The 12,317-nt window shown below is 27.5% G+C and overlaps 1 protein-coding gene across 5 annotated transcripts in view; it reads right to left on the bottom strand.

Annotated features, from left to right (window-relative positions):
- Nucleotides 1–357: 357 nt before the first annotated feature.
- LOC107438307 (DNA-directed primase/polymerase protein) overlaps nt 358–12,317 on the bottom strand; it is a 29,135-nt gene continuing 17,175 nt past the window's right edge. For 4 of the 5 annotated variants that reach the window (XM_016050566.4, XM_071178503.2, XM_071178504.2 and 1 more), the window contains 5 exons: nt 7,754–7,857; nt 6,453–6,645; nt 5,279–5,361; nt 3,152–3,499; nt 358–1,244 (listed from right to left, as the gene is read on the bottom strand). In XM_016050566.4, the coding sequence (XP_015906052.3) occupies nt 1,036–1,244; nt 3,152–3,499; nt 5,279–5,361; nt 6,453–6,645; nt 7,754–7,857 (937 nt within the window). In that variant the 3' untranslated portion in view covers nt 358–1,035. The remainder of the gene's footprint in view (nt 1,245–3,151; nt 3,500–5,278; nt 5,362–6,452; nt 6,646–7,753; nt 7,858–12,317) is intronic. The other variant, XM_087166033.1, reaches the window with a different exon arrangement.

The raw sequence follows: 12,317 nt of genomic DNA, 5'->3' as shown, positions 1-12,317 counted from the left end.
TCCAAATCATTATTGTTGCACTACTTTCACGTCAGTCAAGTCTTAAAAATGGGTGAATATTTCTGATGTGCTTGAACCATGTCGACTGTCCTTTCGTTTTTGTATATTTTTGAAGCGTATAAAGTTTCTGATCAGGTAAATTTTACCGCTTCAGTTTTTTGGAATTTATTTAAGAATGTTGTCTTTATAGCAGGTATACAAAAAGTAGGAGTGTTTCAGAACTCAATTTACTCGCATCATTATTATTTGTATTGCAGGGTCATAACTAAATGTATAGATATTTTACAGTAAAAACAAAAAAAGTGTGATTAACTGTACTTCTTTTTTTGAGAAATCCTTAAAATAACACTAAAACAATACTGATAACAAAATAAATTTAATAATTTAAAGCATTTCAATTGTTTACAGAAGTTCCATAAAAGTTATAAAAATATGAATTATGTACAAATAAAAATATATTAATGTACAAATATATACTCTGATAACATGGGATTAAAACAAATCCATTTCAAATTCATAAATAAAAATAGTGCTATAATATCTCAACAATGATATTATATTAAAAATATAAAAGTGAAATTTTAAAATAAAACAAAAGTGAAAAACTTAAAAGTGAAATTTTCTAACAATAAGAATTCAAAACACAAATAATAGAAAAGATTTCATATACAGTAAAAGCTCCAAGGTACAAAGCTCAATCTAGGGGGCACACTATTCTATATTGTAACCTTAAAAATTACTGATAAAAACTTTATATTTGAAGAAGGATAATTAGAATAAACATAAACTTGCATAAAATTTATCATTGACACTAATGTTGTCATTTTTAAAAAACAGCTTCAATAAAAAAATTTAATTTAGTTTACAATGAAGCTGTGGTGACAGAATTGCATGATAGAGAAATTTCATGCAATATATTAAGTACATAAAATTGAATGGTATTATTTTCAGTCATTTAAAAACATATAATTGTGCTATGTTCTCATTCGGCTGAATATTAATTCCTATACTTTTCATCATAAATTGAATAAATATTTAAAATATGGTTTCTTCTGACATGATGTCTTCACAAGTAAATGAGCATTCTAACATTGCAGCTGCTTCAGCCATTATGATTTCATCTTCATCAGAGGTTAAATCTGAATTCGAATCTTCCTTAGATAATTCATTTGTATCTTCATTAAAAAAATTTTCATCAATGGCGCTATTAAGATAGACATCGTTATTTTTCGGTGCTTTGGAATCTGAAAAAAAAAAGAAGCTTATTTAAAGTAAGTGAATGAAGTTTGAAGGGAGTTTATTTCTCAATTTTTATGAATGTCAAAAATCAGAAGTAAATTTGGTTCATTTAGTAAAAATCTTATAACATGGGTAGATATTTAGGGTGGGTTAACATAAGGTAGAAATAAAACTGAAACAGACATTTGTCTTCCATATTTGACTTCAAAAAACCTGCTTGTGAAAAAAAATATATAACAACAGAAGCTTGCCTCCCCCCCCCCTTAACCCCATGCATTACTATAAATTATGAGCGCTCGCATCGGAGATTTTAAAAACTCAGAGCATTTTATGAATTTTTTACGTCTTTGATATTCTGTGAAAGGGATACAGGGTGCAAATGCAAATGTATGCAATGGCAATTAATTTTATTTTTACTCTCCTGAAGTAGTTGTAGCTTTAAAGAAACTATGTGACATTCCCTTGGAGGGGATAGTATTATTTTAAAATAAACTCTTTTGAATACCATTACGGTTTTGTCGCAAAAGACAGTGAATTTTGCTGAGCAAGGAAATTATCTACAGGTGACACTGTAGTTAGACAAGTTATAAATTGTGGAACAATAAATATTCAATTTGCTAGTCTAAAAAATTTGCATTTTGAGTATTATTGAAAATTACGTTAAGTTGACACAAAGCGTTAAGAAACTTAATCACATATGCTAAAATAATTGAGACATTAAGAAAAGAGATCGCCCATCATATTTTAAGTCGTTAAGGAGACGATTGATTTAATCATGCTGAATTAGCACAAGAATTGGACATTTACATAACATCCAAAAATATATCACACAGAGAAACATCAAGTCATAAATATGCAGAAATTACATTTTCCTGAAGCCAATGCAGAAACTTACGGGGAAAAAACCTTAATGTACAGTTTACCCAATTTTTTGATAGACTATTAAATAAAGATAAACACTGCTACCTATGTGGAGATATTAAGCAAGCCTGAAACGGTCAAAAAAATCATACGTCGTGAGAGAAGAAATAAATTAATCCTCATCAGAGAAACCTATAAATAAATCTTTGTCCTGCAATGCTGCACATTGGTAGCTTATAGATTTTGATATTAAAATATTGAAGTTAAAATATTGAGAAAAGATGGAAAATAATAAAAAATAATGACAAGAGAAGAAAATTATTAAAAATATTTTTCAAAGGTATTTAAAAAAAATATTTTTTATACATTATTATTATATTTATATATATATTATTCATTATATTTTTATTACATTATACATACAATATATATTATTATTATTATATATATATACCGTCAAACCCCGCTATAACGAACTCTCGGTTATAGTGAACGAAATGTTCGCTCCCGTGCCTTGCTATACACATATAATATTATTTTTTTGTGGAAGTAGAGAAACCAAAAGAAAAGAGGAAATTGGTTACTGTGAACTTTTTTGTCTTCGACTGATTTTTTCCTTCATTTTTTGGTAATTTTGAAATTTCTACATAAAATACATATACCGATTTTTAAAACCATCTATTAAGTGAAATGTACCATAAGCATTTTTTTGTTTTGTTTGCTTCTTCTATCTCAGTTTCCCATCCCTAAATTTTTTGTACGCAAGACAACGAGTAATAAAAAATAAAAATCAACATATTTTTTGTTACTACATATTGTTTAATCATTTTTGTATTTCTTTTTATTGGTGATTTATTTTAATAATGTGTTATAAAAGGGGGCAGTTCGGAAAAATTAGTTAAAATTGTTTGCAGTACTGATATAGTGAACTCCCGGTTATAATGAACCAAAACTTCGGTCCCTTGAAGGGTCACTATAACGGGGTTTGACTGTATATATATATATATATATATTGGAGAAACTTTTATTATACAAATAAGAGCAGACATACCAGTTCTTTCTGTCATATCATCACTTTCAAAATCATTTATTGAAGCATCATCAAAATTTATATCTTGTAATGAGTTTGAATCCTCCATAACATGTTGAACTGGTGCATAAGTTTCAGTGTTAACTGAATCCTCCTTAATAGCTGGATTTAACTGAGTGAAAGGGAAACAGTCTTCAAAAAACGAATCTTCAACCAATATATCATTGAAATTTTCCACTTTCCTATCTTCTTTCTTTTCACTATTCTCTGAATTTGATAATGTTTCAGTTTGTTCTGATTTTAATTGTGAAAAACATTCCATGTCAAAGAAGTCTTCAGGTAGATACAATGATAAAGGAAGTGATATAGCTAAAAAGAGATTTTTTTTAAAAAATGAAAGCTCTTAAAACTTATAGAAAATAAGCTTAGATGATTTTTTTAAAAATAGATTATTATCTTATCAATACATAATTTTAAATATCAATTCATATTTTTGTACTTTTTTTTTAAACAACTTTTTTTCAGATAAAGCAATGTGAATAGTTTTCTCAATACTAATGAAATTGGAAGTGCATCACAAGCTGAAAATAGGCATATAGTAACTATTTATCAAAAGTGTTACTGTAGCTAAACCAATTAATTATTTACCACTCCTGCAGAAGCAGTTAATAAATCAGGTATTTTTCATAGCCGTGGTGTTTAATGGAAAAAAGGACTGCGGTTATAAGTGGATATTTGAATTAGTTTATCACTAGTTGATGTGACAAATGAAAGCAGAGAAGTACATAAAATAAAACTTTGGCTCAATAAATCCCAATAATAATCTTTTAAAATTAATTAAAGTCATAAATCCCTTAAAATTAATAAAAATTTGAGGAAAAAAAACGTTAAGTTTTCATTAAAGTTTTGCATTTTATTTTAGTTTATAACTTATTATTCATAATCAATTAAAAAACTTTTTATATTATTTCAAAAAAGAATTCGTAACATACACTGTATTTCAAAAATTTCTTTTTTAAAAGAAATAATAAATAAAAATTTTAATACAAATAACTATTTACTTTAAGGAATATTAATTTTATTTTACATTTTAATCTTAGATGTTTTAAGTATATCAAAAAGCAAATTCCCTTTGGTGACCAGTTAGGTCAACTTTCAAAATTATCTTGTACAACATATAGACTTTGATGGTAACAAAGCCGAATGTACAGCACTACTGTATTTAAATATTCTAATTTTTTTACCCTTCCTTAAATTCTAACACCTTAATTAGTTCTAAATACTATATGAAATTTTTTTTTAACCATCCGGCTGTTGCCCACATGAAAGTACTTCGATTATAATTTTAACTACTTTTAAGAAATGCCCGCGATATTGTCAAAATTCTTTATGCACTTTAGATTTCAGCAAGAATTTAAAATCTGACCACTAGCCATTAAATCAACCAAACCACCATATGTATGAGTTAGGGACATTTAAGCATGGTAGGCAGCAGAGATATATAAAAATATTTTGATCTCTGTCGTGAGATAAAATAAAAAAACTCATCCATTATGTGCTGTACTACTTTCTCCCGCACCTCTCGAACCGTAACTTGAGTATTGTATAATACATATATGATTTTGCTTGAAAAAGGAAAGTTCCCTTACCAATAATTGGTATGTGACAGTATAAGGCACCATTTGTGTTCAAAATTTCTCCACCATTTTTAGAAAAGATCAAAAAAAAAATAAATCGAAATAATTCATTATTTCATAACCAAGTTTTTATTTCTGTAAAAATGCAAAATTATTCTAAATAAATACTTGACGTATAACTAACTATTCAACATTTCTTAAATTATTACTTAAGAAAAGATAATCCAACAAAATGAATCTTAAAAAATACTTAACGTATAATTAACTTTTTTATACAACTTAAATTATTACTTATGACAACAAACCTAACAAATTGCATAATAAGTATAGTGCTACAAAGAATAGATAGAGAAATACCAGTATATATATAGATAATAATGAATAAAATATATATATATTGATAATAATGAATAAAATGTTTTAAACATAAGACTCAAAAATCATTAAAACCTTAAAGTGAAATTTAATTTATATATAAGTATTACACTATTGTATATAAATTAGAGCATACCGTTTGATTTGTAGTTCTCAGCTCGGCATTCAGGATCATGGCACTTTTGGTAATAGTGTTTCTTTCTTAAATCAACAATCAACCTGAAACAAATTTTTACGTTAACTTTAATGCAAGAAATAAATTGTGAGTAATGATAAAATTTATAAAGCATGAGAAATAAATAGGAAATTTACAAGTTTAGAATTTTAATTTATACTTATAATACAAATATGCATAATATAAACAAACACTGCTCTTGCTGTTTACAGAAAATTTGTCATCATCGTGGAAAACGTTTTAATACTGCTCATTATTAAAAAAATAATACATTTTTTCCTCACTCAACCCTACAGCCAATATAATTTTTTGTACTATTATATATAATAAAAAAGCAGATTATTCAAGTATAGAAAAATTGAAAAGTGAATATTATAGAAGAATTTATTAAATGCGAGTACCGAAAAGTTTCTGAGTGACTTTAATTTTGGATATATAAAGAAAGTCAAGTATAAGATAAAAGAGATAAGCTAATAACTAGTTATATATATTCAAAAAACTGCTAAATTCAGTTGATTATTATGCATACCAAAGAAATATAAGTTGGTATGCATAATAATCAACTTAAAGTTTTATAAAATTCAAAACACCAAGATAAAAATCAGTGATTTTTGAACAAATTTTGGCAAAATTAGGAGACGATGAAATGGTTGAAACTAATTACAAGTGTTAAACTAATTACAAATTGGTTGCAGAAAGTTTCTTAATTCAGATTTCGCAGTCACAGAAAGTTTTTCATCTTTATTTAAGTCTCATTAGTTATCAATTATGTATAAAATTAAATACATATAAAGTAGTAATATTTGATGCAAGACATAAATTTTATTTCAAAATACACAATAAAACAAAATCTATCTTTTGAGACCTAAAACTATAAATTTCACAGTTAGCTCATGAATATTTATTAAAAAAAAGAGAAGAATAATAGCAAATTCTTCAATAAGTACTACATGTTTTTTTAAAAAAAATGTGAGAATTTCTTCCCGCTAGTCAAAAAGAAAACAAATATTTCCCAAACTGCATATTTTCTTAAGATAGCCTTCTTATTTTAGATCATGCAGTTGATAATCTATTTTGATTAATTTCATAATATTAAAATAAAATACAGAGTTATGAAATTGAAAGAGATACTTACATTATATTATTACTTTTATGATGGCGACCAATATTAGAGCAATACCTGTAGTTTCCTATCTCATAAACTAAAATTTCTTCTTTTTCAATGTAAGACCATTTACGAATAAAACCTGTTATTCTATGATCATTTACTTGACTCAAAATAAAATCATCAATTTCAGGGAAAAGAGATGGGCCATTGTTTGATAATCCTAAAAATGCACAAATATCATAAAATAACAGAAAAATAACACAGTAGACATTATTTTTGAAAATATAAAAAGAAAAATTATAACTATGTAGGAAAAAATTGGTAAAAAGTTTAAATTTTTTATAATCTAAAAAAAAAAAAGAAAAAAAAAGAAGAAGAAGAGAGAAATTTATTTACCATATTCACAAAGTTTCTCCTTGTTTTTTACCTGATGGTGTCAAGTCTTTTCAAAACATCAGTTACACACTTTAAATTGTGGTGTATCTTAATTTCTAACTTATTGGTATCAATTGATTATACATAATCAATTCATGCCAGTAAGTTAAAAATAAAATAAAAACGAGAGATAAAATCCATACACTATTTTTATATAATAATTAACAAAATTTTAACCAGGCAAATCTTATCAGTGCCATTCAATACTAGAAATCAAATACCATAGCCAAAAGTTGTAAATTTATGCCTAAAAATTTTTTTTTATATTCAATGTTATTTTAGCCACAAAATACTGTTCTAAGATCCTAATATAAACTTTAAAATCATAAATTGTTTTTAGTTCCCATGTATCGTAGAAATTATTAAGAAATAGTTAAACTATCAATTTTAACTTAATGAATAATTTCAGATAAAAGGTTTTATCAAATAAATTTAGATAAGTATATTGTATAACTTATTTGGAAAGATATTTATATGCGGAAATATTCATTGGAATACATCAAAAATGATCTAGAAAACAAATACAGAAAAAATACACTTCTTAATTTCTTCTTTATTTTTATTACAATTTTTTAAATTTTACACTAAGATTTTAACTAAGTTATCAAAAACACTTAGATCTATATAACAAAATAATAAGTATAATGATCCAGTGCGGGCTCGCAGACCACTGAGCTTCAGATTAATTGGTACCAACTTATCTTAAAAGTAAAAGTGGCTTGGGTGCAAATATTGACCACCATTATGTTGTTGGTTATGAAATGGTGGAGTCTTAAACTCTCTGGCCCACTACAGGCTGTTGTAAAAATGGTTTTTTTAAGCATTATAATCAAAGCACAGTCAAAATCTAAGCAGTTTGCATTTGCACTTTAAAAGTCAAAATTTATATTTACCAAAATTACTGCTTCGAGATTTCAATGAAAGGCCTTCTCTTGAAGAAGCTTCCATCATGAAACTATCTGAACTGGACAAAACTCGTAAATTCTGTATGTTTTTCCTGAAAAGTAAAATAATAAAAACATGTTTTTTGCCTATTAAGAAGAAAAAAATGCCAGTTTTGTGATTACAATAACAATTTTTAAAACATTAACAAGGAAAGAAACTGAACAAAGCTCCATGCTAGTGAAGTTGAAAATATAGAAGATAATGTTTTTCTTTGTTTGACTTGAGAGAATTATCATGTTTAAGATTAATGAAACTAATCCTTTTACTTCATTTACTTTTTTTTCTTTTTAAAAAAAATTAAAGATTATTTCAAAAGTTTAATCAACATATTTTAATATTTGATTCATATTTCTGAAATTTGCATTTCTGTATTATAGATATACATAACTAAAAAATAAAAATTTGGTGAATTATTTAAAAAGAGCTCTATACTCTGAATAAATATCGAATGTGCTACATTCACGTTACAATTTAGACTTAAATAGGCTTAACATTAAAAACGTTACTATCATGATATTTACAAAACAAGGTAATTTAGTCTGAGGATACGGTAATGACAGTTACAGATATTGAGTTTGGTAAAAAACAAAAAAGGTGAAAATAGAAATCTAAAAATCATGTGTAAAAAATACATTTTGAACAAGAAAAAAGTGTGTGTAGGAATCATATATCCATAAAATATCATGAACGCTTTAATAAAAAAATGTCAAAGCACAAATTTTTTTTCAACTTGCTTGAATCTTGATGAGTGTTTTTTAAACCGGTGAATATGAATTATGACGAGATTTTTAAATCACATAAATAAGAGTTTTGATGCGCAATTTTTAAATTCTATGAATACAAATCCCAGAATAAGATTTTTAAATCACTTGAATATAAGTCACGATATGTGATTTTAAATTGCATGAATATGAATTGCAATGTGAAATCTTAAATCGCATGAATACAGATCAAGATGAGCAATTTTAAATCACGTGAATATGGATTGCGATGTGTGATTTTAAATCCTGTAATTTAGATTTATGTTTATATAGATAGGAAAAAGCATTTCAAATTAATCTTTCTTGAGGAAATTTAAAAAAATAGTACTCTTTTTGGAAGAAAAAAAAAACAGAACATTTAATTTTATTAAATTGATGAAAAGATGGAATTCTGCCCAAAAGCGATGTATGTGTGATTTTAAATCCTGTAATTTAGATTTATGTTTATATAGATAGGAAAAAGCATTTCAAATTAATCTTTCTTGAGGAAATTTAAAAAAATAGTACTCTTTTTGGGAAAAAAAAACAGAACATTTAATTTTATTAAATTGATGAAAAGATGGAATTCTGCCCAAAAGCAGAAAAATTCCCCCCGATATGGGTAAATTCAAATCAATGACAAAGGTCTTTAAGAAGTATTGAACAAAGAAAACTAAACAATTTCATACATTAAGACCATTTTTTGAAATATTTTAAAAATCTAGCATAATTTGTCATTTCTAAAGAATATTTCTGATTTGATTATCCATTCCATTGTTACTCTAGCTTTTGAAAGAAAAGTGTGAAAATGCATACACACACACACATATATATATATATATATATATATATATATATATATATAACTGCCAACATGGGTAGGAAAAATCCAGTCGATTTTATGAAATAATATAACTTTCATGTTAATTGTTGCATATCAGTGTTTTCAGTACAGCGCGAGAACGCGAGAATCTCGCGTATTTTTTTCTTTTCTCGCATTAAAAAATGATTATCGCGAGAAATTCGCGCATTCTATAAATCAATTTCAAAATTCGCGAATTTCTCACATTTTGGAAAAAGCTTCGAATTACGTCATTTAGAATAAAATTCGTTTCACTTTTCTTCCTGGATCTTTCATTATTTTCAACATTTGCTCCATTATCTAGCTTCCCTATTTACCATTATTGTTCAGAACCTTTTCGAACAACAGAACACAACCCCTCCGAACCACGGAACCCCTTTCAGAACACATTTCTCTGCAACCTCGTGTTTACCGTAGGTAAGGTTTTTTCATGTAAGACGTTCAAATTTTTTATGCACTAATGTAAGATGGGCAAATACCTAGTAAAGGCAAAATCTTCTATGATGATGCATCAAAAATATTCAATGCTTTGAAATATAGAAGATGTTAAAAATGTATTATTATAAAAGAAATGATTTTTTTTCAAGTCTATTTGTGTTTTTTTAGTTTTTAGAAATCTCACTTAACTTTCTGAAATCTCACCCTGTTTTTGAGAAAGGGTGAGAAATTCTCACCCATTTTTTTTCTATGATGAAAACACTGCATAATGTACTAAATATTTAATGCATGGAGAATTTTAGGGATTTTTATAGTCATCAAAATAGAAAAATAACAATATTTTCCAGCTAGGATGGACATTAAATGATCTTCAAGTGTTATGTATTATGCTTACTGATAATTTTGAATAGCAATAAGCATTTAATTTATCAAAGATAGTTAAAATATTTTTAAATTAGTTTAAAAATGGAGCTGTGAATAAAAATAAACTGAACATATTAAGACAAAAAAATTTTTAAACTAATTTCTATAAATGAGGCTAGCTTTATTATATACGAGGGTTGCTATTTATATTTCTGGCCTTGGCAACAGTAAGTGTTGCTAGGCGACCGCAGACGATTCTAATCAAAAGTTTGATATTTTTAAACATAAATTCAGCAGACGATTTACCATTATAGCTTCATTTGTGTTGTTGACAGTAAATTGAAAAGTTCTTCTCTTACAAAGAATGGAATTGAATCGTGAACATTTTCGTGCCATTATTTTTCATAACTTTCGATGTGGATTGTCAAGACAAGAGTGCTTCCATGAACTTAATTCTTTATTCAGCGATAAAGCGCCATCCTACAGCACTGTAAAAAATTGGCATAAAGAATTTAATTGTGGTCGATGTTCGATCCAGGACAAATCCCGTGCAGGTCGTTCAAAATCCGTTGTTGTGCCAGAAAAGATCGATGCTGTGCGTGAACTGATAAAGCAAGATCGTCATGTGACATACCGTGAGATAGAGGCGTCTTTGGACATTAGTATGACTAGCATCAATAAAATATTGGATGAACATTTGAGCGAAAAAAAAATTTGTTCGCGTTGGATCCCGCATAATCTGACAAACGCTCAAAAAAAGGCTCGTGTCGATTGGGACAAGGAAATGTTGGAAAAATACGTTCAAGGTACATCAAAGGCTGTGTATAACATCTACACAGGTGACGAATCATGGATCTATGCATATGAGCCGGAAACAAAACAGCAATCAACTGTATGGGTCTTCCAAGACGAAGCAAAACCAACAAAAGTTGTTCGAGGAAGAAGCACATCAAAACAAATGACTGCCTGTTTCTTCGGCATTAACGGTCATGTGGCAACAGTGGCGTTAGAGCAACGCAGGACGGTCAATTCTGAATGGTACACAACCATTTGTTTGCCAGAAGTCATCGGAGAAATTCGAAAAAAGCAGAACAGGCGAATCATTCTTCATCATGACAATGCGAGCTCTCACACATCGACTCAAACAAAGGCATTTCTGACGGAGCGAAAGATCGAACTGATGGGTCATCCGCCGCACAGGCCTGATTTGGCACCCAATGACTTCTTCTTATTCCCACACATCAAAAATAAATTACGTGGACGATTTTCGATCCCCAAAGAAGCGGTTGATGCATTCAAAATGCATGTTTTGGAGTTACCTTAATCGGACTGGAAAAAGTGCTTTGAAAATTGGTTCAAATGCATGCAAAAGTGTATTGATCATCATGGAGAATATTTTGAAAAACAATAAAACCAATTTCGATCCTACATATTTGTTTTTTCATTATTAGGCCAGAAATATAAATAGCTACCCTCGTATAACACTTATTTTAATACTCGAGTAAGCAATAATCAAAAATTCTATTTCAATAGGCATTTTTTAGGAAGCTTACACAATTTTGGAGAATTTACTAAAATGTACAAGAACTAGAATTTCTATTAAACCAGTAGATCAGGAGAAACTGGAAAAAATCCAGTAGAGTTGCTGGCTATGTATATATATATTGTTTGAAATATTGTAACTTAATATGAAACTAATTATAAACCAAAAATTATAAAATAAGATTTATAAATTAAATGCATAAATGTACTTACAATGTGAAGATGAACAAAGTCAAACATTAACTTTTAGAGTATATTTTAAAACAAGGACCGCAAGTTTCTTCCACAGTGTGAAAAAAAACATGGAAAAAACCACACAGAGAGAAATAAATGTTGTTTTCTGCGATCTAGTTTGAATGATAGCATTAATTTCCAAGCAATTTAATAAAACAATCTTAAATGTGTGAAAATTAAAAAGCAACAATTGAAAGATAATAAAGTAAATTTATCGCATTTCTTAAAAATAATTGTAATCCATCAGTATTTATCTCAAATGAGTTTTGCGAAACCTTGATAATTATATAAATAACTGTTAAGACATCATAATCAAATTTTATAAATGCTACT

This window comes from Parasteatoda tepidariorum, chromosome 6 (genome assembly GCF_982258835.1).
Source record: "Parasteatoda tepidariorum strain Cologne lab strain chromosome 6, Ptep-v5.0, whole genome shotgun sequence".
In the NCBI taxonomy this organism is placed as follows: Eukaryota; Metazoa; Arthropoda; class Arachnida; order Araneae; family Theridiidae; genus Parasteatoda; species Parasteatoda tepidariorum.
The sequence above is the reverse complement of the archived record's forward strand: the minus strand, read 5'-3'. Positions and strand labels throughout refer to the sequence as shown.